Source organism: Xiphias gladius, chromosome 21 (genome assembly GCF_016859285.1).
Source record: "Xiphias gladius isolate SHS-SW01 ecotype Sanya breed wild chromosome 21, ASM1685928v1, whole genome shotgun sequence".
NCBI lineage: Eukaryota > Metazoa > Chordata > Actinopteri > Istiophoriformes > Xiphiidae > Xiphias > Xiphias gladius.
In genome coordinates this window covers 31,696,958-31,723,969 of record NC_053420.1, presented here as the reverse complement: position 1 = coordinate 31,723,969, position 27,012 = coordinate 31,696,958, and the positions used below count along the sequence as shown (strand labels likewise).

The window sequence follows — 27,012 nt, the reverse complement described above, 5'->3', positions numbered from 1 at the left end:
TATTCTTTCTTAAACTGATACTCTATGCATGCAACCTAAAGTGTATATGAACATACCTGGTCTGAGACATAAAAGAGTGTTTTCTTTGATGCAGTATTTAGATTGTACAAAAGTACACAACATGCGTGTTATCCTGCTTACTCCCAAACACTGGAGCTAAAGGATTAAGTCACTCACAAATTTTGGATATAGCTGTTGCTTCCTTAGTCCAGTCTCTAGCCTCTGCCTAACTCGCTGGGACAATCTCATGGTCATATCAAAAATACAACCATGAAACATCAACTTGTTATGATTAGGACTGGGTACCAGACCTTAATACTTGCATGGACTAAAAATGTCTTGTGCTTGTAGCGCTGAAAAGTGACAATTAAGTTCAGATTTTAGCTGATTTAAATCATAACTATATTAATTGTCTGCCACATTTTTTTGAGGCAACATTCATGTGCAACATTAAACACATTGCATGTTTTACTCAGCCCTAGTTATACTGCAATTTCAACTATACAACATATAGCTAAAGCATTTTTGATATCAACACTATCCCCATGGGTACTAAGTAGGGTGACTGGAAGTAGTGATCGCCTGTGGTATGTAGTGAATGAGTCACATCTCCATCACTGTGACAGAACAGTGATGACGTCATCCAGAGAAAACATGGGCATGATAAGGGATGTAAACAGCATGTACACTCAACACTCATCATGCAGTAATGTGGTGGTAATGTTGTGCTGATCTCCACAGTCTCTGCCTTTTAGGTGGTGAAGTTGCATCTCAATTTTGACTTTCCCACTATGCCCATAGTATGTTCCGTGAGAGGACCGAAATTATACCACGGCTAGAAAATGTACTTGTTTCTGATTAGTTTACAGATGCCTGGTGGCATTAACTACACATGGGCAATTTTATCTGAGCCTAGCTTTGGCCATGATATAAGCATGATAATGCATTCCAAAGCTTTCTGATATAGAAGATAATGGATTCTGAATTAGGAACACCGTGACATAAAGCAGAGTGCCGCCAGTCTATCCATTATTCTCATGTATCAGGAAACCATGTTACAATAGAGTAGCAGGGAAGTTACCAGGGTTAAATTGGATGGCCACAGTTCTAAAAGTAAAACTCATATTATTGGAGATTGGAACTTTTCCTACCTATAGAGGAGGGTGGATAAATTTAGCACTTTGAATCAATTCACTTAAACCAGTTTTTAAAATCAGTTTCAGATTCAATTCAGCCACAATGGTGCAGTGTTGTGTTTCTGTCTGCAGCGATAAAGTGTTATGAATGTGCTATAATTCTGAGGGCTCAGCTCTGTAATAAATCTTCGCCATATCAAAGGCTAGCTAGAATGAAGTCCATTATGTAATGCATTATATACAAAGCAACCAACAAGGATGTAACAGACTGTATTTTTTACCTGGTAGGATTGGAGGAGACTGCCCTCCTGTAAAAAAACAACCCCATAGGTCGCCATGCAAGCAGCTTATTACGACCCATTGTTACCTTTTATTGTTAGGCAACAGTGGCCATAGTAATTATGACGAGAGCAAAGGAGGAAGTCAGGTGACCCAGTATACATAGCAACAAAGTCTGTGTTAGGAGGAGTTTGGGGTGGATGAGTTGAAAAAACACAAGACTTTCACACAGGAGACTACTGTTTGTTTCAAGAAACCGCTGGGCAAAGTTGTTTCTTATATACATGATCGTCCCACAACCTTAACCGCGTGTTTATTATTGTAACCATAGCGACAAAGGTCCTCTAACATTAAGGAAGTACTTATTCTAACCCAAACGATCTTTTCCTAAACCTCACCAAGTAGTTTTTGTGCTTTAACTAAATCAAACTATGATTGTTCCACAACCTTAACCACGTGTTTATTATTGTTTCCATGACAACAAAGGTCCGGTACGCCTGCCGCTGGTATGTTCGCACGGGTCGTATCCAAGGGCAGGGACAAACAACCTATATGATCCTTTAGGTTGGAAGACTTGATGGAAACACAGTTACCTTAGAAACAGCTGTGCAACTTCATCTAAACCATTCAACTTCTCTCTTAGACCCCATCCCAACTAGGCTGCTTAAGGAAGTTTTACCCTTAGTTAGCACCTCTTTACTAGATATAATCAATCTTTCCTAATTAACAGGCTATGTACCACAGTCCTTTAAATTAGCTGTAGTTAAACCTCCTCTTAAAAAACCTTGCTTTTAAGAAGAGGTTTGAGCAAGCACCAAGTGCTTGCTCATGTGGGAATGTTGGGTCTCTGTAAATATAACTATAAAGAGTACAGTCTAGACCTGCTCTACATGAAAAGTGCCCTGAGATAACCTCTCTTATGATTTGATGCTAAATAAATAAAATTGAATTGTATTGAATTGAATGGATTGGAGGGTTGAGTTCTATAATTATGGCAAATCAGAGATGAATAAAAACATGATTTCCTCTACATAAAAACGTAAAACACTCAAGGAACATAACACAATTCTATATCATTTTTACATTTTCCTGGACACGTGTTTGAGGGAAATGGAGATTATCTTTAAAGGCTAACTTTTTAGCATTGGAAACTTGATCCATGCTTTTATCATATCTACAACTGTACTGTCCATTTTTCTCACCTGCGTGTTCAACATGAGACTGCCTGACCTTGAAGATCCTCTGAAACTAAATTGCTTGCTGTTCCAAGGATTAAGATTCGTGAGGGTTCAATTAGTTACCGTGGGCCACACTTACTTACTCATATCAGAGATTCTAAATTGTGATCCAACTCTGAATTATAATTATCTTCCCCCACAGTTGTCTCTTATTTTGTAATTTTTTTTTCAAATGTTATTTTACATTATCTTTTAGATTCACTTTTTTAAAGTCTATTTCTTTTCTTTTAAATACATGTACAGCACTTTGAAATTGCATTTAGTGTATGAATTATGCTTTATAAAAAATATATCAGTAGCTCAGCTCCAACTCTTCCTGAACTCTGTGGTGAGGCGCATAATAAAAAGACAGTGTCACATATATTTCAGGAATGAAAAACACCACAGTGTGTGTGTGTGTGTGTGTGTGTGTGTGTGTGTGTGTGTGTGTGTGTGTGTGTGTGTGTGTGTGTGTGTGTGTGTGTGTGTGTGTGTGTGTGTGTGTGTGTGTGTGTGTGTGTGTGTGTTTGTGTGTCTGTGTGGGTGTATAATGGTCCAGTCAGCACCATCATTCTGTTGGATAAGAACACATACACACACTTCAATTGGCCATGTCAGAGTCATGACTGTGCTCAGTCCACCTAATAGCAGAGCTCTTGTGGCCCGCTGATGTTGCGGACAGCTCAGCAGGATGATGGGAGATTGCTTGGTGGAGCTTAAGTCATGCTAACATGGCTGAAAGCCTCCACTGAATTGAACTTTGTGCTGGTTCAAAGGGGGATTGTTAGGATCTAGTATGTCAAGCCAGAGCTGTTATATCAGAATTTGAAAGAGTGGTTTTGGAAATGAAGGAACAATTATTTTTTTTACAAAGTTATATTTTGTATAACCTTTTATTTTGTATAATGGACTCATGGACTCAGTTTTGTCAGATACAATTAGGCCAGCAAATAGACAGCTTCACTATGTTAAAAGATAGGTTCACAATTTTTCAAGTCTTTCTTAAAACAATAGCTTGGTACCCATATGAATGTTTTAAGACAGACTTGATAATTGTGAACCTATCCTTTAACCTGAGATGCAACAGCTCAGGTTTAGATGGTGATGGCTATTATCATTAAACACTGCACTGGAAAAATGTGGCATTGTACGGCACAGTGATTGTGTTGAAGAATAAAGCTATATCCACCTTGGGCACACAGAGATGAATGGGCACTGATTCTCACTCAGATTATATTCATTTTCCATCCGGAATAATATTCTTTATTAACAAACATGCTTTTGTATGCCCTTCTTTAAGAAAAAGCTGTTCTAAAACTGAAATTCTGTACATGCCAAGCATGCAAATAGTGTTTTCTTTCATGCTTGGATGCTTGCACTCTGTCTGCTCTCTTGTTATGTTTTTTCTATGTTAAAACACTTCCTTTGCTTTTTAAAGGATGGACATTATGAGAGAGATGCAGTTCAGACAAATCACTGCAAATCACTGTAAATTTTCACCACACTTTTTGAATTGAATTTGTGATAGTTCTTACTTATTTTTCCAATTTCTGCAGGATCTAGTCAGTCTCAACAAAGGTTCCATCTTGATTCTGAGATTCAGAGCAATGAAAAACACCACAAAAGGGAGGGTAATGCTGTCACAACGTTCCTGAAACATCCTATAAAGTTTCTGTGCCTTAAATGAGCAATGCATCAGGAAGGTTGTGACAGGGTTTATGGTGATATGGTTTAAGGTAAACTGGATGTTTTCTGTTCAGGAACATCAGAGGTTAGACATACAGTACAACATCACCTGGATCCTTCAGTTTTTTCTGAGATTTCTCCACTGAGTATGAGTTAAATTTAAAGAAAAAAAGAATGGGTTGCAAGGATGGACAGAAGGTAGAGAGAGGTGGGAAAGTGTCAGGTAGAGGGTGTGAGAGAAGAGATCATTCAGTACAGGTAGTATAAGCAGAGGTAATGGAAAACAGGAATCAGAAATAAAGGTAAAGATTAGATTGACTTTTCAGTATCAATGCACACAGCATATATCAGCAGCCTCTGAGCCAAAGGTTACTTCTTGTGCATTTTGTAATATAAGAGAAGTCAGAAGAAGTAAGAAACAAGACACAAAACATCTTCACTGTGACCTAAAATCCTATATGGGAAAATCTGAAAAAAGCATATGAACCTGTTCAAATAATTTTTACTACATCAATACCAGCATTTAATAGTGTTTTATTCAAAGACAGAGGCATATTCGCAATGGGAGTGTGTGACCTTTGCTTTGACAGCACGTCTAATCTGGGGCCAAAGATCTTTCACTCAAAGGACCGAGAAATGAATAAAATACCCTTCAAATAACTAGAGGATGTGGGTGCCCTGTTTGAATGTACCATGATCTTAAACACTTAAGAGGATTTACACGAAAGCAAAGTAAAAATGCATTCAAGTCACACACATACAAAGAACAGGTGGTTTGGGCATCACAGACAAGTTCACGGAAAGATCAGAATGTGTTTTGAGTGGCTAAGAGGCAAATTGAGCTTAAAACATATCAAGAAACTAAAACAAGTGGACTTTACAGACAAACAACAGATACAAAGAAACCAAAGGATGACAGAAATGTGAGGTCGCTTGTAGTGGTTGGTTATGCATACTGGTTGTAAGAGAAAAATAAGAGTGCAGAGGTGGGGGGTGAGGCTGGGGAATGAGGAAGGTACTCACGAATGGTTAAATCCATCACTTGAGACGCCAAGCAGAAGACAGGATGCTCATACATCTCTCTCTTTTTCCCTATAGAGAAAGAGGGAGGATACCGAGGCATGCGAAAGGCCTGGGTCAGAATGGATGAGCACAGAGGTGACTAGGGTTTGACCGATATGAGGTTCTTGAGGCCCATTCCTGCACTTTTTGTGCTGCTATTTAATATCTTACAATTTCACAAATTTCATGCCATAAAAACATATTAGATCATTGAATTAAAATCTAAAATGAATTGTATCAAAGGTGCAATATGTATCATTTTGAAATCCTAACGTATTATTAGCAAATTAATAAAAAAGATGTGGTATTATGAAAGATTTTAAATGCTTAAATGAAAAAAAATCAAACAAAGAAATAATGTGAAATACAATATACATTGTTATTCCTATTCGCTTTTATGTATGCATTTGCTGTCATAACTAAAGGAAAAATTGAAAGTTATTTCACCTTTTTCCTTTAATTCCTGAATGAATTGTTAATTGTGACATGAATTTTCCATGCCACACTTAAATCAAATCACAACACTGAAAACAAAGTGATGTATTACATTTCAGTGTTGTCCAGCAGAGTGCAGCACATACTTGCCAAAACAAAATACAAAGCGCTGTGATTAATTTGCATGAGGAGTTGAGAGGGAGTTTTTTCTTTTTAAGAGGAGGATGCATCACCGATGCCAAAATGAAGAACAATTGACTGTCCAATCACTGCTTTGGGGGCCGGACCATTGGCAGAGCTTACTGGCAGTGGCACGCAAGTACAGTATATGGAGCTGTGGCTGCAGCATGAATGTGAAGCAAAGAACTTACACTGATAAGAAGTAAAAGCATCATCAGCACACAGCAATGGAGCGACGCCACTGCCATTTTGGACTGAAAGTTACTATCAGACCTTTTAAGGAAGTTAATGATGCCAGTAAAATGTACTGCCTGCAAAGTGCCATACAAACATAAAACAACATCTTTTTCTATTCTATCATACATTTAATGCCTCTACCAGAATAGCCGGTGTTGAAAAATGAAAAATATTATATATGCATACAATTATAATTACTTACTTACTTACTTATTTATTAAACGTATCAAGGAATCCAAGCAAAAATTTGTAAAACATTCAATCAGAATTTCATTTATTGAACAAAGAAAACTTTCAAATCATGGGTTCAGAATAACAAACTCTTATTGTTCCAAATGACATACCACAACAAAACAAGACTTATTCTAATGCAGCCTATCTAGTATAGACAAAGTAAATCTTAACTGGGTAGTATGCATATCATATTTTTTTTACTTTATTTTATTTTATTTTTAAGAGACCATAAACAATATTAGTGCTGCTCATACAATTTACTGATGACATTTTTTTAGAAATTTTCTATTGCGCTTCTGATTCGGCTGCGGGATCCTCCGATTTTGGGTGTGGTGTGAAGATGTGATCAGTATGAAGAGTTTAACCATGTAGATGAGTGACTTTTTGTGCTTCTCCTTGTCACACACAACTCCCCTGCACTCACTCACAATTTCCATGCTACTGGTAAATAGCTTCCTTCCCAGGCCAACTGTGTTAATAGCTGATCTTTTTTTCAGTGGTTAGACTCCAGGGCTATGATTAAATCCACAAGTGCCATACAGGGCACTAAGTCCCTTCTCTCCTAAGCTGTGGTCAGTGTACTGTTGTCCTTGAGGAATGTGTACCATGAATCAGCAGGGATATCTATGGTCAAGATTTTTTACTCCTTCATTTTCCATGTTGATTTTCTTTTTGGCATGTATGTATATATTTTAAAGTCTGTTAACCAGAGTGAAATTCCTTGTGTTATTGGTGATAATATACCAATTCTGGTTATGAGTTGCCTAGACCCTGTGTTTTTGTAGATAGCTGGTCCTGGATGAACACTCTCCCTGACCTCTCTGATTCATAGATTGAGTGGATGACTATTGAGCAGTCCAGCGCTTCTTCTTGATGGATAATAAAACATAAGTGACTGTAATGTAAATATATACAATTTGCTAAAAATTAATAAGAACCAAAGATCACTTACCATGATCTCCAGAGCTACAAGAAGGTGTTTAGTGGGATTAAAAGTGACTGTCTATTGAAATGTCCACTGGCTCTTCCACCTGGTCAACTTTGACTCCAGTATTAGCAGTGACTGCTAGGTCTGCATATACCCACACAATGCCTGGCTGAGCTACTCCACAATCAGTAGTCACTCTAGTATAGATGTTCCAGTATTGATGGTGATCCTAGGACTATCCTGGAAGGTATACTAATGTTCAGCTGAGATCTGCTGTGTGAATGATGACCTGGGGGCTCTTCTGGGAGGCATATGTGCTGAACTGCAGCAAGAAGGTGTCAAGAGCTTGCATACAGTTGGTCTTCTCTGAGTTATTAAACATCAACCCAGCAGCCACAGTCCGGCATTCACACTCAAACTGGACAGACTCCGGACTGTTACGATTACTACAAGCTAAAAACAAAAGCAGACACCACCATATTAAATACAGTTACAATAAAGAGTTACAATAAAATATAATGCAATGCAAGGTACTGAAATACAATACTTATTTTGCATACCTCAAATGGTTGAGTAGGCATTCTCAAGGCAGTCTTGATTCAAACGATTTGTCAAAAGGAAAGACGTTCACGGAGAGCACGCCAAATCATTTTCAAGTATACAATGTTGTGCTGCCACCCCTTTACAAATGGGATCTGCTTGGTTCCAGAGCAAGCACCTACAAGCTTCCTTTGAGCAAGCCACTCCATACAATTTTCCAAGAATGACAAATGCATGGATGCATCTGAGAAAGCAGACTCCAGCTTGTGGGAATCCTTGAACTGCTTGGAGTTGAAGCAGTTGAAGATGCCATCAAAGTTTTCACAGGATTTGGCAGCTGCTTTGTAGTTCCTCTGCACTTGGCCTGTAAGATGCTTCATCTATGCCAAGATTTTTATACCCATAGAAACTGAGTGCTCTGGCCCTGAGTAGCGAATTTGACTCTCATGGAAGCAAACGGGGGGAGATACACATGCTTCTTAGTAAGACAGCAACAAGATGTCCCGTTAGCTGTCTTGTTGCTAACATCCGGGTTGACCTACAAAAATAGGTCATCCCTGCAGCACTCTATTCGAATCACCTAGTAGTTCCCTGTGAAGTGGACTGCACAGGGTATTCAGCCATGTTAAGTAAGATCCCAAAGAGCAAAAATGCTCAGTTCAAAGGGAACTGTAAACTCTATAGGGAATAACTAAACAACAGTTCATCAGTTCGCCAGAAGCTGACAAGCAAAATTACCCACTGCACCTCACTTGTGCACCAAAAACAAAAAAAAACACCAAAAAAAAGAGCTTGCACAGGAGTTTATATATGTCTGTATTTTTACATACATTATTAATGTGACCATTTGAGTGTTTAAGTTACCTAAAAAACAATGTTCAAATAATCCATCCAGGGAGATGAGCTATTAATGACCTTCTAACTAGCCTACTAGCAAGCTGAGCTAATGTTGGTTTGGATAGCGTAGCCATGTAACTTCAATATTACAACAAATGTTGACATTAGTTGTCAGTGCTAAGGTTAGCTGCGGTAGATAGAAACGTAGGTAACCTAACTTACAGTTGAGTAATTTATAGCACTCTCTATGCCAGCCACAGCCGGCGTTGTGCTCTTCAGGTTTTTCCTAGCCTAAAATTAGGCAGAGGTGTTACCATCCTGATCATGTGCACATACATGCATGTGTACTGTGCCTTCAACTGGTTCAAGCAAACAATTTTCACAAGAAACATATTTTAAGAGATTTAGTGAATTTCAAGGAATTTCCAAAAGGACAATGATAAACAATAACAATTTACTAGATGTCAATTTGCGCATTTTTCTGCTTCATGTCGTCTAAACTAAATGATCAATTGAAAACATAATCAACAGATCAATCAAGAAAGAAAATCTTTTCTTTCAGCTCTACAACGTACCTTTTCTGCCTTTGTTTCACATATTTGTTACACACAAATTTACTGTTAGTGTCATCAGTTTTTTGACATATGTACCAGTTGTATATTTTTCCAGCTGATACTTGGCTGAATTAGAAAAATTTTTATATGATGTTTCTTTATTGGAATTGGTTTATGCTTTTGTCATTCTTTTAATATATGAAATACACAAACTTTAATTATTTCAGGTCTCAGGAGGATTCGTAGTTTAAAATTTCTTTGGGAAAAATGTATAAAAAGGGATGTTAAAGTCATGTAAATGTTGGCTTTGTGTTAATGCATTTCTAATGACTTGACAGCTGAATACCCTTGCTTGACACCATACATTCAAACACTTCATTTGTCAACAGCACAGGTAACAAGTACTGAAAACTACTGAGTGGTAGTTTATGGGAATTAAAATAAGGCCTAGTGCAGCAGAATGGAAATGACTATCATCGTAAGATCTAAAAGAGAAGAACAAACCTAATTGATAATGATTTTTCTGTTAATGTTCAGACTTTTGTCCATCTCTATGTGGCTATTTCTTTCGAAGACTGACACAGAATTGCAGTTTGCATTCATAAAAGACGTGCACTGTAGAGTCCACAGTCAAAGCTGGAAGAGTCCTGCTTGTCCTCTGCTGTGACTGTGGTATAATACCTTTGTTCTGTAGGATTATCAATGCCACATTGCATTTCAGAAAGTTAGATAAGAGGATACCCAAAGTGTACTTCTAAACCTTCATCTACAGTATCACTACTAGCCAAAATATTACAAATCTTCGTGTTTCATCATAAGTTTGCCTTTTCTAATTAGCTTCTAATTTATAATTTGCATATCTTTCCTGCAAAGACAACTATAACAAAATGAGAAACTCATTTCAGACTGTAATATAGCCTACATGTACCTTGCAATAATATTGAGATTCTAATATTTATTGGCAGTATAAAAAAGGATGATTCATTTTTTCATGGTTTGGATTCTGACTTTGAACTATGTGAATATCATTTCTGTATGTTTGCACTGATGACATCACTGACTGAAGCATGTTGTCTGATAAGAATCAACACTTCATGAATTGCAAGCCACAAACTTTTTATAACCACCTTTAAGTCTACAGTGCAAGACTGATACTGAAAAGATTTTGGGTAACTGTCACTTTTGTTCAGACTACACAACAAAGGGCTAAGTTTAGGAGAGATCTACTGTGAGAGTCCTTTTTTTCCCCGTAAGTTATTTATTTAACTGGATCAAAGCCTTCTAGAATTTCTGCTTTCATCAGTATTAGTTATGCACTGCAACATTAATCCATCCTGTAGTCTCACATTCAGCCCTTCAGGCCTGAAGGCTGAGACTAGCTATGTATGCTAGCTATCTACCTTGTAGACATCATTATCTTATCCTCCATTAACCCAGCTATTTACTAAGTTAATTCTAGTCTGCTATCACTAATTAGCTCAGCTGTCAATATTAACTAAGAATTCAACCAAGCAGATCCTTCTGAGTTTGAATGTACAGACTCCTGCAGCACCATCCATCAATTAAAACTGCAGACACTAAATGTACCACTGATAGTAGCATTTCTCCAACTGGCTGGCCCGCATGAAACTGTTTTAATGTGAAATGCTGTCTGTCATGGCTGCCATCTGCTCGTATCAGCAACGATAAGCTATGCCAATGGTCCCGACCCAAAGCTGATTGGACAGTCGATTGTTTTTCATTTTGGAATGAACAGTGCATCTCCATCTAAAAAAAGAAAAAGCTCTCTTGCACTCGCTCATGAAAACTAATGACAGTGCTTTGTATTTAGTTTTGCCAGGTTTTGCTGCTCTCTAGTGGACAACACTGAAAAGCAATATACCTCTTCACTTTTTTTTTCACTGTTGTGATTTGATTTTAATGTGGCATGTAAAATTGATGTCACAATGAAAACAATTCAGCTATTATAGATTAGTTCACTATTTCTTAAGCTCTCTCACTCCTTCTGTGATCTGACATTGCCAGACACTTCAGCTGTGTTTGCAAAGGAGAGCAGTGTCATCTTCTAGAGGTTTATAACAACTCTAAATGGAATATGAAAGCCCCATTTGTTTTTTGTATTTTCTGCTAATATGATCTACAACACAACTGTCATAAAATGTCTGTGAAGATTCTAGTCATTAAGGTCATGGTTATCCAAGAAGGGTTGAATCAGGGCAGCTGGATTTGGTTGAAAATACAAGCAGACGTTTCACCTGAGGTAAAACATCTTCCTGCGTGAAACGTCATCAAGTATCTACAGCCAAGTCCAGCTGCCATCAATTCAACCCTTTTTGGATAACTGTCATAAATTTAATAACTTATAACTAATTTCTATAACTAATACATACAATTAGATTAATGTCATCTTTCTGACACACAACGCCTTGGATAATTCAACTATGAAGATAAATTGGATACACTATTTTAGATAAAGTATTTTACTTTTATTTTTTAAATAACATGATTGTGCTATACAGTGCAAGAAAATAAAATTTAGCAAGGATTTTATGTTTTGAAATTTGAAATTGAATTCGACTCCAGTCTGCATAAAAAAATAAAGAAAAATACTCCGAACAAAAAAGTATTTTAAAGAACAATACAACTTAGCAGAAATATTTTTTTCTTCACCTAAAATATGCAGACTGAAGCTAGAGCTTAACGCGCCTTGTTACAAAACACCTATTTGATGTCAAAAGTAACATCAGACTAATTTTATACTATCCCCATTATACTAATGTCAACATGTCATTCCAATCAGATGTTTTTATATTTTTCAGTTAAATTATTTTCAAACATTTTCTTAAATATGTTAAGTGTGCCACTCATTTTCAGTCCCTCACTACTGCTGTCCCATAAATCCACACATTTAACAGAAATACAGTGAAGAATATACTGAAGAAAAGAAAAGAAAAAAACAAAACTTGCATAATAGTGAAATAATATAAACACAAAATGTACACCAGACACAGTTATTGGCACCCTTCACTAATATGTGGTTGCAGAACCTTTGGCAACAATGGCAGCCTCTAAACGTTTCTTGTAGCATCCAAGAAGCTTCTTGCACCTCTCTGCTGGTAGTTTTCTGCTACTTCTCCATTGCTATGTGTTCAGGAGTCATTTTTGCAATGGCAGATTCCATTTCTCTCCAAAGGTTTTCAGTGGGATTTGGACGCAGGACGCATTTCTGGCGAGTTTAAAACAGTCCGTCTTTTCTTTTTCAACCATTCTTTTGTAAGGCTGGATGTTTGCTTTGGGTCGTTGTCCTGCTGAAAGACCCAAGACCTTCACCTCAAACCTATTTTTGAGGATGGAAACCCACTTGTTTTATTGTGCAGCTAATGGTACGGGCTGAAACCACCAGTCCAGATTGATCCAGGTCAGCCTGAAGCTCTTTAGATGCCTTGCACTCTGCTTTTCCACAAGCTCCATCAACCTTTGCAGACTTCTCTCATTGAGTTTCTTCTTAGCACCTCATCCTGGAAGCGTCTGAATAGTTTAATGACTGTGAAACTTCTTGATGATATTACAAACTGTTGAAACAGGGATTTCAAGATGTTTGGCGATTGCCTTGTAGCCTTTGGAATTGTTAAGTTTTTTAACAAATTTCTGATGCTCTCAGACAGCTCTCTTGTCTTCGCCATTGTGATAAAGAAACTAGAAACAATCAGCTCCTTTTTATGCATCATTCATTGGTTGATTCAGGTTACTGAAAATTAAGCACAGGTGAGTCTTATTTATTTTTTTTTTTTATTTTGTTTGAGGAACTAATTTAAAATCCTTAAAAGGGTGCCAATAATTTTGTCGAGTGTACATTTTATGTCTGTATTTTTTATTCCACTATATGAAAGCATTTTTTTTGTTTTTGTTTTTGCACTGTAACGTTGGAAATTTTATTAAAATATTATGATTATACAAAATTGATTAGTTTACATTTATTCACGAAGATATTCTGAATTCAGGGGTGCCAACAAATTCAACCAGGACTGTATGGTAAATGCCATGATGGAACTAAAGGAAGTTACTAGATGGTTTTGTTTGTTTACCATAATACTAATGTATAAAAATGAATTGAGTTATGCTATAGGAAATAATTAATCAATTAAAATGCTACACAAAGCACCTTTTACAACAATATAACATGTCGTCAAACTGCATCAAATTCTCAAATCTCATATATGAATTGGATGATGGTGATTGTCCATGTCCTATGATTTTCATTGATAGGCCAAAGTCAGCAACACAACATATCAGTCTAACCTTAGAGTTTACAGTTTCCAGACTATGTTCTTCGCTGGGTAGGGAAAGGAATCTGAGATTTTGCCAGCCAAAAGAGCGAGCACAATGGCATCGCCCCCATTACTGTCAGAGATAAATATCAGAGTACAAGCAGACTGTATCCATGCATGTGTGTCTGGGGTTCAAAAATATCGGGCTGTCTATATTGGATTAACCATTCGTTCCGCCAGCAGAGGTAAAATCTGAAATATCAGTTTTTTTCCCATAGGTCAAGAAGCCTACCTGTATGAAAGACATGGATTTGGGGGATAATCAACAAACACAACTGAGATACTGAGGTTCATCATCCTTAGTGTCATCAGGGACATGGTGGGTTTTTTTTGACAGACTTTGTCTTAAATTGGCCATTTAAAGTAGTTCAGTGTTAATTGAACAACATTTTGGGAAATGTGCTTGTTTGCTGTTTTCTACTCCTTTCAGTGTGTATTATCTGACCTAGCTTGGTAATCTCTCCCGTATCTGACTTAATGTAGATCCCACACTACTTGCCATTGATCAACAGGAGTTTTTATCATAAGTAAAATTTAAGACAGCTAAGAAGAAAAAGAAAGACAGAGAGTGCTTAAGTGGAAAAGTTATTCTTTGTATTTTTGTAACTCTCAGGAATTGACCTGAGACAGCAGTCTCATATGAGGGCAATTAAACATATGTTTGATAGATTTTGTCACCTTACTCGTGTATGAAAGGGAAATTGCCCAGAGAATAGAAATATTAGACAGAGATTGGTCCTGTATATGTTTAGCCTAGTTTAACAGTGGGAAAACAGCTAGCCTGGCCCAATCAAATTGACAAAATATCTTATAAGATGTAATATTTATATGTTTTGTCCACCCCTGTCTCCTAGACCACTCCTATAGAACTTTTTCGCTTTAGCAAATATGATGAAATGTAATTGTGACCAAATTATGTTTTCTTTATGTTGTTACATATTTGGCAAGTCACAAAAACGTTTATACTGAACATATCAGTAAAATTTTCACAGACAGCGTATTTCTTTTCTACCAAAATATCTGATCTTGCAATGCAATATCCACTCGTAGTGACTACAGCATTATTAAACTTTTTAATGGTTATGTTTAGGCAGACACGGCACTTGGTTTAAGGTTAGAGAAAGATAGTGGTCTGGTTGAATACAGACACAATGTGTTTATTTACAGTTAGCCAAACCTACAATCTTTCTCTGACCTTAACCAAAGTTCTTTTGTTGCATAAACCTCACCATGGACAGGACTGTGGATGCAAACTCCAGCCTCCAGTGTGACAGTCATGCGCTTTGTATATCCGCCATCCACCGAGTCACTTCCTTGTGACTTCACTGCTGTTAATAAATGTAGCGCTTCATTCATTCATTCAAAAAAAAAAAAAACTTTGCCTCTTAACATAATCCCACCAGCAGTTACACTTCCACCAAAATGTAATTGGGAGAGCAGAATATACAAACATAATTTCTGGTTTTAGTTTCTATATTTGGGAGTAGTGATGGGCAAAAATGAATGACCAGACAATTTCTACTGGTGTTATAGGGTTCGATACAAACTGACTTTTCATGTACTGCCTTCAGGAAATATCTGTATGCCCGCATTCCAACACCAACACATAACCCTTTCTTCAACTACTTACCTATAGGTTAACCAAACAAACTGCCCATATAATAAATGAAATACAACCTAAAACAAAATAAAAATAATCATTAGTATTGAGTAAAATTGTGCAAAGCTTTAGCTAGCTTTTTAGTTAGTCGACCTGAATGACTGACTGAATCCTTGGGTTTGACTGTGTCTGTATGTGTACTACTGTGCGACTGCATCAGTACTACAAACCTGTACAAACTCATATACAAACTCATATATACTCAACTCTGCTGGGCTGGGATATATCATATTTATGACTTTCTCGATCATATCCTTACATGTACATTTATTCATGTACCAGAGTTGGACAGTATGCTCAGTGCTTGTTAGCCTGTTAGCCTGTGGATATTACATCTGATCCCTGCTGCCCTTGGACTTTTGACTTTGACCTACACATTGGTTGTGGTTTGTTTATTTAAACTTTTAGTGCTGTTTATTTAGTTAGTTTTTTCCTTATAACTCCTCCTAACCAGTGACAGTATGTAATACCTGGATATACATCACATGTATGTGCACGTGCAGGCCAAATAAACAAACCACTCGGGCAATGATTGTGACACTGGTGACTGAGATGCTTGATACTGACACATCTGAGTTTCATGCTTCTTCAACTTCTTATATAACTGTATGCAGAGCATTAATTATTATCATTAGCTTTAATATGCTAAACCAACCAACTCTACATCAAAGCTCATCAGAAGCATACACCATTCACAGAGACTCATCACAGTGACCGAGAACGTGACAGAGGGAGGAGACTAAGAAAGAAGTTTGAGGACTTTTGTTTTTTTTACAACTTTTTAGCACTTAAAACTTGCACAATAATCGCTTTGCTAATGTATTGTAATGGTAAATTGTTGTTTCTTGTTTAACATTGTTGTTCATTTTTGTTTTCGCTCAATAGCTTTTTTGCTGCAGTGTATTCAAGCTCTCGATGAAGCTGGTCAGAATGGTTGCTTTGTTTATGGTATTGCAATTACCTCCACTGACTTGACCTGGATTACCTCTCCTTATTGAGCTTATCTTGAACATATTCTATCAGCCCTATTTCAGATTCTTCAACCTTTATTCCTTGGTCTTGCTTGCTGAGACCCTGAGTGATGCCTTGCTCCAAGTCTTTGCCTTCATGACCACAGAGTTGTCTACAGACTGATGTCTACCTGATGTTTGACCTTGGCCTGCTGTCAAGTGTGGCTTGCTCAGTCACACATTTCACATGCCGCCTGTTATCCCAGGCCAGCGGTTTGGGCCTGCAGCCTAACAACCCCTGGAATACAGTGCACATGTGAGCAAAGTGAGGTAACAGTTTGCTTATTTGTGCTGACCACCTGACTAAGCCAAGTAATACTGGCTCTCTAACCCTCCAGCTCCTCAAAAGCTCGATGTTCCCCTATGTCTCTTGCCCCCCCATCAGGTCCCTGCTCAGCCTGATCATTGGGCACCAAGGGACAGAAAATCAGGCATCCACCCCCCCCCCCCCAGGCCACTACAGGGCTATGGGAGCAGGGCCTGACTCCCAAAGACCAGATGTCAGTTGTTTCTTCCTACAACATCCCAGCCAGTGGGAGACCTTGGTTTTGGACCCTTGGGTCTTGAAAACTCTCCAAGGCTTACAGTCTCCAGTTCAGGCGCCACTACCCAAGGTTTGGTCGGGTCAAAATGACTGTTGTCAAGGACTTCCTGAGGTCTTTGGCCCTCAGGCAGAGGGCCCGACTTCTAAATAAGGACGCCATAAACAGTAGACAGTTCCATGCATTTCAGCGGATTCTACTCTACTCGTTTGTTATTTCAGAAGACGGGCGCCGGTTTTCACCCAATTGTAGATCTCAGACAGCTGAACCAGTTCTTGAGGGTTCTTAATTTCCAAGGCATTGCATGCGGGCTCCCTCCTGCCTCCTGCATCTTCACCAGGTGCACTGTGACAGCACTTTCTCCACTGCAAGCCAAGGGCAAATGGATTTTTTATGTTATATATGATATATATTACAATTGGCTGATAAGTGCTCCAACCAAGGAGCAGGCAGTTCGGAACACAACTGCCCTGGTGGCCAGCATGACCCAGCTGGGGCTAATCAACTTTTCTTCTACTGGCAGAGGGAATGCATCCTGCTGCTGATCTAATATGTCCCATTCTGGCCCTGAGAACATATATAGATGTGTCAGTCTGGTTCTGTAAGACTGATGCAGTGTTGGTTTGTGTACTTAAGACTTGTGGATTGTCATTCAACAAGAGGCCTATAATGTGAAGCAGGATTTGTGGTTAGTGAGGTAACATCAGCTTTAACCCTGGGTTTTCAGGATTACGATGATTGTTCACTTCTTACCAGGATAAATTGCCATGGTAACTTATTCTGCACACCTAACCTGCCCTAGAGCAGGTTATGTTCGAGATAACAGATGAACACGTATAAAACCAAAACCTACTGACCAGGCACTTATCTTGGAAAATGGTATCACCATTTGTAGAAGATCCCATGGAGTCCGTTTATCATGAGAGAGTTTTTCTTAGAAGGGGAAGGTTGGGAGGGCCATCTCCTGTCTTCTTCATTTCATTTTTTTTTTCCTTTTGGCTGCAAGTACTTTCAAAGCCATTTCATTGTGCTTTTGTACACCGATATCATCCTACAATGGTGACTGATTGGAGCACTACAGCCTTGTACTTGTTGTACTTATAAGATGTGAAAATAAGCCTGCTTACCGCTTTGATTTATTTTTTTATTTTTATTTTTTATTTGCTCCCAAGTCCGCTTGACCCCGCAGGGTTTGCAGCTGAAAGACTTAAACTAAAATTCTCATACACATAATAAGAATACCGTTATAATTTTTGGCACCCTGGAATTTTAAGTACAGAATTTAGAATAATAAAAATAAATGCAAATTAACCAATTTTGTATAATCAAAATATTTTGATAAAATGTCTAAGGTTACTGAAGAAAAGAAAATTTAAAAAAAAACAACACTTGCAAAATAGTGAAATAACACTCCAGTACCAGAGGCAACAAAGCAGCCCCACAGCATGATAGAACCTCCACCATGTTTTACTGTAGGTAGGGTATTCTTTTCCTTACGGGTTTCATTTCATCGCCTATAAACAAACTGATCTACTGCATTCCCAAAGAGTTCTACTTTGGTTTAATTTGTCCATGGAGCATTATCCCAGAAAGACTCGGGCTTATCTATGAACATTCTTACAAACATCAGTCCTGCCTTTTTTTGCCTTTCTTTCAATAGTGGTGTCCTCCTTGGCCCGTGGGGTACAGGCTGAAACTTCCACTCCAGATTGATCCAGGTCAGCCTGAAGCTCTTTAAATGTCTTGTGTGGTGTTTTCTCCACAATCCAATCCTTCACAGACTTCTCTCGCTGAGTTTCTTCTTAGTGCCACGTCCTGGAAGCATCTTAACAGTTTTATGAGTGAGAAACTTGATATCATTACGAACAGTTTGAACCAGGATTTCTCGGTCTTTGGCCTTGTAGCCTTTGGAATTGTTTTTTTTTATAATAACATTTCTGATGCTCTCAGACAGCTCTCTTGTCTTCGCCATGGTGAATAAGAAACTGGAAACAATCAGCCCCTTTTTAAGAAGTAAAACCATCATTGGTTAATTCAGGTCATGTGAACACTTACATTTAAGCACAGGTGATTCTTACTTGTTTTTTGATTTTTCAAGGAACTCATTTAAATTCCTCAAAAGGGTGCTAGTTATTGTGTCAAGTATACATTTTATGTCTGTATTTTTTATTTCACTATATTAAAGCATTTTTTGTTGTTGTCGTTCAGTAACATTTAAACACTTTATTAAATATTCTCATTATACAACATACATTTATTTCTGAAGATATTCTTAATTCTGTACTTAAAATTCAGGGGTGCCAACAATTTTAACCAGGACTGCAAATCTAATAAACTAATTTAATGGAATACACAAATGTAATTATAGTCGCATCTACTCGTGCCCTAATGATGGGGCAGTGTTATTAAAAGCATATTAGTTTACACATTCACACAGTCAGCGATTTTTGGCCAGTTGTCCTTCCTGCATTTGGTAGCTACAACTTTTGCTTTTAGCCTGGATAATGTATTTTAACTTCATCATATTTGTACAACATTATAGTTTGTTCGTTGTTTGTAAAATATGCTGCTCTGCTGCCAGTAGACTTGTCCATGTTTGCGATTGGTCATATGCTGCAAACACCGCTCCCTTTATGTGAACGTGGTCAGGAAAACCTGGGTTGACTTACCAAGTTGATAAGCACCACCGTGTGACCACTTAGCATAATTGCGGTTGTTATGCTTTGTGAAGCCAGATAACGAAAAAATATGCTGGGTGTGTTGAACTTGCTTCGTAGTACAGGCCTCGGGCGTGTCTCTACCTCTTGGGCTGCTCTTAAGGATGATCCACAGAGTGACATCTGTGCTGTGGATACTTGAACTTCATTCTGCAATTTTGTCCACTACTACAGGATTAATGTGGCCACCTCTCATCCTGTGGCAATGGCTTTCTTGTCTACATTTTCAATCTGCAACTGAGGCACAGTGAGCACAGATTCCTTGTGACTTCCTTGTGTTGGTATGAGTCACCCAAGTTTGATATACCATCTCTAGTGGTCATGAAGAATGAAAAAGCACGAGAGTAACGAATGGAACTCTGGGTGTGAGAATTCTGAACGACCACCAGAGAGAGATCTCTCAGAAACTTAACCAGAGGATTCTGGTGGAGATGACTGCTGGGTATTAGGCTCAATTATCAGGTCACACGAGGCTTTGTTGGTATAAAGTCTCAAACCTTCTTTGCAGGCACTAGATGGATATCCAGGTATTACATACTGTCTCTATTGGTCATCCAGAATTCATAGAACCGTAGTTACATTCAAAACTGTGATTTGCAATTCGATTTAAAAGCTTTTATTATCTCCAGGTTGTTTGTTATTTCTGGTACTATGATACAACATACTAGTTGGTAGAGTCTTGTTTATTTATTGTAAAAGTACACAAGTAGCATCAATATAATTATTACAGTAAGTGAGGTAAAAACATTTCTTGATTTCATAATTTATTAGTTTTATGTAGCCTGCAGCTTAATATTTTGGGAAGATAATGAAGCATATCGTTTTACTTCTACTCGACATCGGCATATCATGTTAGCATGCCCAGCACTCCTGTGGCCTGGAAGGTGTGCAACACCCAATACTCAAAATACTTGATACATTTAGAAGGCCTGCACCTGGTCAATCCTGAGGGAAAACAACATTTGAACCACTGGCCATTATTTGGGACATGACAAACAAGTAACCAACAGGTATAGTGACTATATGCAGAATATCAAAAGACCAGTCCTCGTAATGAGGTGGCCAGGTCTGAGCTCTGTTCTGTGAACAAAACCCAGATGATTCTTGAATAGATTGGTGACTAGCTTACAAATTAACAAAATTGACAGGTGTATTTTTCACTTTCAACTCAACTTTGTTCTGAGCTAGTGAATACACAACAGGACCTATCTCTGTACGGGATACATAGGGATTAAACTGATATCAACTTTTTAACTCACTTTGGCTAAAAGAGCAAATTTCCCAAATGTTCCTGTAGAAGTTTAGAGTCACAGATACAGTAGAATAAGTGAAAGTGAGATTTGAAGACCATGTTCATGTAAAAATAAATGAATAAATACAAATTCTGTCCTAAAGTAGGTACAAAATAAGTGTTGACTCATTTTTGTATAAAAATGTTTCACACGACTGCAAAATGTATGTGATGCCTACTAAATAAAACCTGGGCCATGCGACAGAAAAAATAAACACTGAACTGCCACAAGGGGCAGTCCCACTATGTATTGTTTATTGGCCTTCCTGTTTTCAAATAGCAGCTAATGAGAAGCAGCAAAAGCCAATAGACAGGGAAAGGAGAGGAGTGAGTATGGAAGTATTCAGATAGCAAGGAAGAGGAATGCAGAGAAAAGGGAAAAGAATAAGCATCACTTCAGCTACTAGGCAGGCCAAAGTGGGAGACAGAGGTAGTGTAGGACTCAGCTGAAAGAGAAGCTTAGGCATGATGGACAAAGTCAGCATAAAGATTGAATTGAATGCATTTTTACTTACTGTACATTTTCAACTAAAATAAGCTGAAGATAAGGCAAAATAAAGATAGCATTATAAAACAACTATCATGCCATCAAAAGACAATAAGAGAGGCCCTTTCTGTAGCTGTAAAGAAAAATTTGGAAGTTAGACTTTTTTTAATTCATAATTGCATTGCTATAAAATATACTATATTACTGTATCCTAATTGAAACTGAAAAAAACGGTTGTATATAATGTTATGTTTTTGGTCATTTAGTTTTACCAGAAACTCAGCATCCTAACTTCTAATTTCATTAGTTTTTCCAACATCTTAGTGAAATGTTAATGTCATGTCTGCAATCATCATAATTTGACTGCATATATGTAACATGAAAATCCCACTTGAGCATGGCAAATGTCATATGACAGCTTAATTTCAAATATTCATTCCGACAGTTGGCAGAAAATGTCTACATACTTTGACTAAAAAAACAAACAAAAAAAAACACTTTCTTCAATGACTCATCAGTATTTACTTATTAATATTTTGCTTGGTCAAATTTGGTGGACATGTTTACTACTTTTGACTGACTCTCCTACAATGTTTTATAAGCATTCCAATAATAACCAAATAATATAAGAAAAATTCGAAAGCTCTGCTCAATTGAGATCAGGAATCCTCTCAACACTGCCTTTAGAATCTCTCACAACTGAATACATGTGAGACAGAAAACTCTCACAGTAGCTCTAACTGACCAAGCAGGTACAGAGTTGTCATATTAACAGCCATATTAAAAAAGTATACCCATGCTGTTTTACTATAATTGTACGAACACAAAGGAGCAGTGATGGAGCAATGACTTACCTTCCAGTTTGGCATACTCTGATAGGCGTTGGTAGTTGACCAGAGCTGCCTGCTCCAGACACTTATGGATCACAGCTTTGACTTCTTCTTGGGGAACCGGAGTAACAATATCTTTCATCAGAACCTAAAAAGGAAAGACACAGTGGCGATTATTATTTTCAGAGTAAAGCAAACCATATCATGACAAGACATGATGAAGGATGGATGAGGAGAAATGTCAACATGTTGTTCACACTGGTAGAAGTATGCTTGCCATTGGCTGAAAAGTGTTTTTGCGTCAGAAAAAATTTGGGATGAACATCAGGAGATGTCATAAACATAGAAATGGATCAATGACAACACATTTATTGGCTATACTGGCATTAAAACTGAGTGATGACAGAGATAGTTAAAGACAACAAAATGTTGTTGTCTTAAATTATTGTACACAAACTGCACACACAGAACCCAACTGTTACTGAACCAGTGTACCCCATAGTGGATAGCTGAATAAAAGAAAATCCTATGTGCATCTGTCCAGCAGTAAAAATGACCTACCCTTTCAAGCAAGGAGAGAGTTGCTTTCAGCGCTCCCTCTGGCCGTCCAAATGGAAAGCAGTACCTGTGGAAGCAACAGAGTGGATTTTCATTTGAACCCTAAGCAGTCCAGGTGGCAAGAATTCCACCCATGAGCGGTATTGTGCTTGGTTCCTACCTGAAGTGTGTAATCTGGTTTTCCAGAAGCACCCGTAGCCTTTCCTTGATCTCCTCGAAGCGCTCCTTCTCCTCCACGGTCACTGTGCCAATACCATCGGGCCTGAAAGGCAGCAGCATTTACAAGCAATGAAAGGTTTTGCAGTCCAAATAGACAACCAACTAACATAACCGAGATTTTCAAAAGTTACGTTGAAATTGGTGAATATTTTTGGATATCAGTGTTCCATATTCATGTTCATGGAGAAAGGCACAGTGTCAGGATCAGATGAATGACACAGTCACTTTATGCCTCTCTGAATCTCCTCAGGTTCTGAGAAAAAACAACTGAACATGGTGGGGCACAAAATGTAAAAGTGAGTCAGAGCTCAACAGGCAGATGTCAGAAGTGCAGTTCACCTACAAATTTGGTGATATGAACTCTTTTCCTGAACTTGGGTTTGGATCAAGAAATTGGACCTCTATGAAATGGTCTGGTCCATGCCCCCACAGCATATGGGGGCATAGTCTAAAATCACTACTAGATTCTTCAATTGTCAGCAGTGGATCACTGTGGAAAAACCATAAAAACAGGAGAATATTGCAGTGCACTCAATTACAAGTTAAGAAAAAGTGGTGGGTTTGCTCTGTCTACATACCTGCACACACATTACTGGCAGTTAGATATTCACACACACAGTTTATTCTTGGTCAGAGATATCACCAGTAAATTAAAATTGATTACATTAGCTATGCTCAGTCTCATTTTGTTTTATTATTGCATGTAGTGAAGACATCCTTGACAGCAAATTATGAGCTTGGCGGCAATATTGCATCATATTCTCCTTATAATTTCAAAACACGGGTAGCAATTACAGCTTTACAAGCAGGTGTGTCTTTATGTGTTTCAGATGTGTTTTTATCATTTGTGACATGGTTGGGTCAGGGTGGAGTGTGAGCAGAGTGCATGTGACAGAAGAGGCGCTGGACTGGTGGCCATGACAGCATGATGAGAAGCAGGAGACATGACACTCTCCCTCTCTCTCTCAATCCCCCCCCTCTACGCCTCAGCCCCCAACTCCCCTCCCTTTGACATGTCATTTCTGCAGACAGTGAGACAGTGTGTGTGTGTGTGTGTGTGTGTGTGTGTGTGTGTGTGTGTGTGTGTGTGTGTGTGTGTGTGTGTGTGTGTGGTATTGGTGGTGGTATACTTGCTGCACTCCATGAGCGCATGAGTGCTGTGTTTGATTCCAAAGGGTACAAGTTTGCTCAACAACAGCAATCATCTCATCCAGACTCCCCTCAGTTTTCATGGACATTAGAACAGATACTGTTCAACCTGTAGGCATCTGCTGCTGGAAATCATGACGCTGAAGAAGAGATGACGCATGAAGCTCAAGTTTTTGGGTCTGTAGCCTAGTTGCTTTGACCTCGCTAGCAGTCTAACAGGAAAGATTTATTCATCATCATATTTGTTTTTTGGTAAATTAGACACAGTACTAACAGGATGGTATGAAATATACCGGAGTTGTAAAGATGGTAACAAGAAATACCTCTTTTAAGTTTTGAAAATTATAGTACGCTTTTCTTTGTATTAGTAAAATGAAAATGAATGATTCCAAATTAGTTTTTGGTCCCAGTCATGACAATGTCTTGCATGTAAATCAGCAGCTTCAGGTCATCATTTTACAGTTCCCTTTGTTTTTTGGCTGGTGATCATATGAATTAGAAATGCATTTTAGTATATGCAAAATATTGGAGAGGAAGTTTCATTACAAAAATTCCCAATAAAAAGCCATATCACCTTTCACATTGTGAGATAAGATGAAATAAGAAATTTTCACACTAATTAAGTCCTGCGGGGCTCTTTTATTTTTTTCTTCCAGCAGTGTGTTGTTCCTTGGCAGCCTCCTCATGTTTGCTTGACCAAATGACCTCGCAGCTCCAATGACGACAGCAAGCAAATGAGCCATCAGTGACAGACAGACAGCAAGCCAGCAACACTTTCACATCACCCTTTCTATGCAGCAGACATGGACATCAAGGCCTTAAGGTAGATTACCATATAACATGAAATCTCCTGCGATATCCTTTCAATTTTAAAAAATCCAAGAAAGCTTTAATTTGAAATTACACTCAATCGTGTGTAGTATACTGCTATCTCTAATTGGTTATTTTCAGAATCCCTTCTTTTTTGTACACTTTGATTTCAGGAGTTTATCATTCTAGTCACATTAATTTGTCGATTAATCAATTACTCAACTAACATAAAATTAAAATTGATTAAGTCTCTTTAAGCAAAAATGCTATAACTTCTCTGGTTCCAGTGTCTCAAATGTGATTATTTGCTGGCTGTCTTGGTTTCCTGTGACATTAAACCAAACATCTTTAGTGTTTGAACTGTTGTGCGACAAAACAACACATTTAATTATAGCGTTTGGGAACCTGCAATGGCCATTTTTTATGATGTTTTATTTTAAATGATAACATTTTAATTATAAAATCAATATATAAAAATAATGGTTAGTTGCCCTAAATCAGTTAGAAAAATATTAGCGAGGTGAAAATTTATTATCCAAAAATACATTTAAATTGGCCTATAAAATGAGTTTGTGTTTATTGCTAACTTATTGTGGATTTTCTTTATCTATCCAAACCACATTTAATATCATAAATATAAAATATTTTAAAATATACATTTCACAACCACTGCACCTCATGCTTCTGCACATCCCTGCTTGTGTGTATGGTATACTATCTATCAGTAAAAAATGTAAATGTTGCACCTAGGATAACATTAATCCATCTTTATATTTTACCATTTTACTAGTGTAGATTGTATGTAATATAATATGTAATATGTAATTTTTTTTCAAATTTTAAATTCAACTCCAAAAGTGCATAATCAGTTTGAAAAAAGAACAAAACATACATGGTCACTGGTTTTGAAGATTTAATTCATTCACTGAATTTCATTTCATTCAGAAACAGCAACTGTTTTGTCCGCATTTCATTCAGCAAAATGTCTGTGCAAAGCGCAAAGTAAAACAACTGAGGGATGATAACAAATGATCAGATTCAGAAGTGGAATTGAAAACATAAAATCATAATCCGAAACTATGTAAAATATAATAGTAGCTTGGAGCTCCAGTTCAAATTTAAGCAGACAAATTAAATTTCACTATGCTTTCTTTAATATAAAACTAAGAGTAGCTGATATTTTGTTTATTTATTTTAAGGCCATTTTGTAACAGTCAATCTACATGGAGTCAATATTCAGCTGGACAGAAGTTAAATCCTGACACTTTAGCAGGCGACTGGGCAACTGAGTCCAACTTGGTGCACCAACACCTCCAGGCCAGCAGGCTATTAGGAGGGGGTGTGGGGAGGGCCTGGTGAGGTGTGTACACAGAGGCAAACGCCCCAGTGTCGGCAGTGGAGACATTCGGCCCGTCACACATGACAACCTGTCAACCTGTCATGCCTCGACCTCCAGGCACAATGGCTGGACTGACAGAGCAGGTCTCTGTTTGATGTGTGTGGTTGTGGATGTGTAGATATGTAGGGCTCATTATTTTTGGATTTTATGAGGAAAAAAAAATCTATATTCAGGTGTGAATTTACATGTGGATGTATTTATCTTAAATATAACTAACAAACTGTGCTGAACACTGTCCTCTGGAAGCACTGAACAACTTTTTGATGCCCCAGTGTAAACTACACTTCACTTTGCAAACATACCTTTTTAGGGAAAAAAATAATATAATAACCCTACGCATTTCTCTCTCCACAGATTTCAAGCAAATTCCGTTTTTCATCATACTTGTTTTTAATTTGTCCCGCTTTCTTTTTTTTCTCTTTCTCTTGGAGCGACTGTTGTCCATCTGTCCATGCTGATCAGAAAAGGCTTCTGTCCTCAGTCACTGTTTGTCAGCAGGACAGAGGGAAGGTTGGATAGATAAATAGATAGATTGGGGGAGTCGGAGGGATGGGGGAAGGTGGAGGGGGGACACCGACAGACAACCCTCCCTGACCTTTGCCCTCAGCGCTGGAGTGGCCCTCGTCTATCTTAGTTACGCTTCATCTGCAGACGGCCAACTGTTATGTTGACAGATTTCATGTCCGA

At 37.9% G+C, this 27,012-nt stretch overlaps 1 protein-coding gene across 3 annotated transcripts in view; it reads right to left on the bottom strand.

The window, feature by feature from the left end:
• Positions 1-27,012, bottom strand: part of cadpsa (Ca2+-dependent activator protein for secretion a) — a 215,638-nt gene that overhangs the window by 65,542 nt on the left and 123,084 nt on the right. For 2 of the 3 annotated variants that reach the window (XM_040115544.1, XM_040115543.1), the window contains exons 14-16: positions 22,909-23,010; positions 22,752-22,815; positions 22,215-22,338 (exon numbers count right to left, since the gene is read on the bottom strand). In XM_040115544.1, the coding sequence (XP_039971478.1) occupies positions 22,215-22,338; positions 22,752-22,815; positions 22,909-23,010 (290 nt within the window). Of the gene's footprint in view, positions 1-5,341; positions 5,411-22,214; positions 22,339-22,751; positions 22,816-22,908; positions 23,011-27,012 lie in introns of all 3 variants that reach the window. The other variant, XM_040115542.1, reaches the window with a different exon arrangement.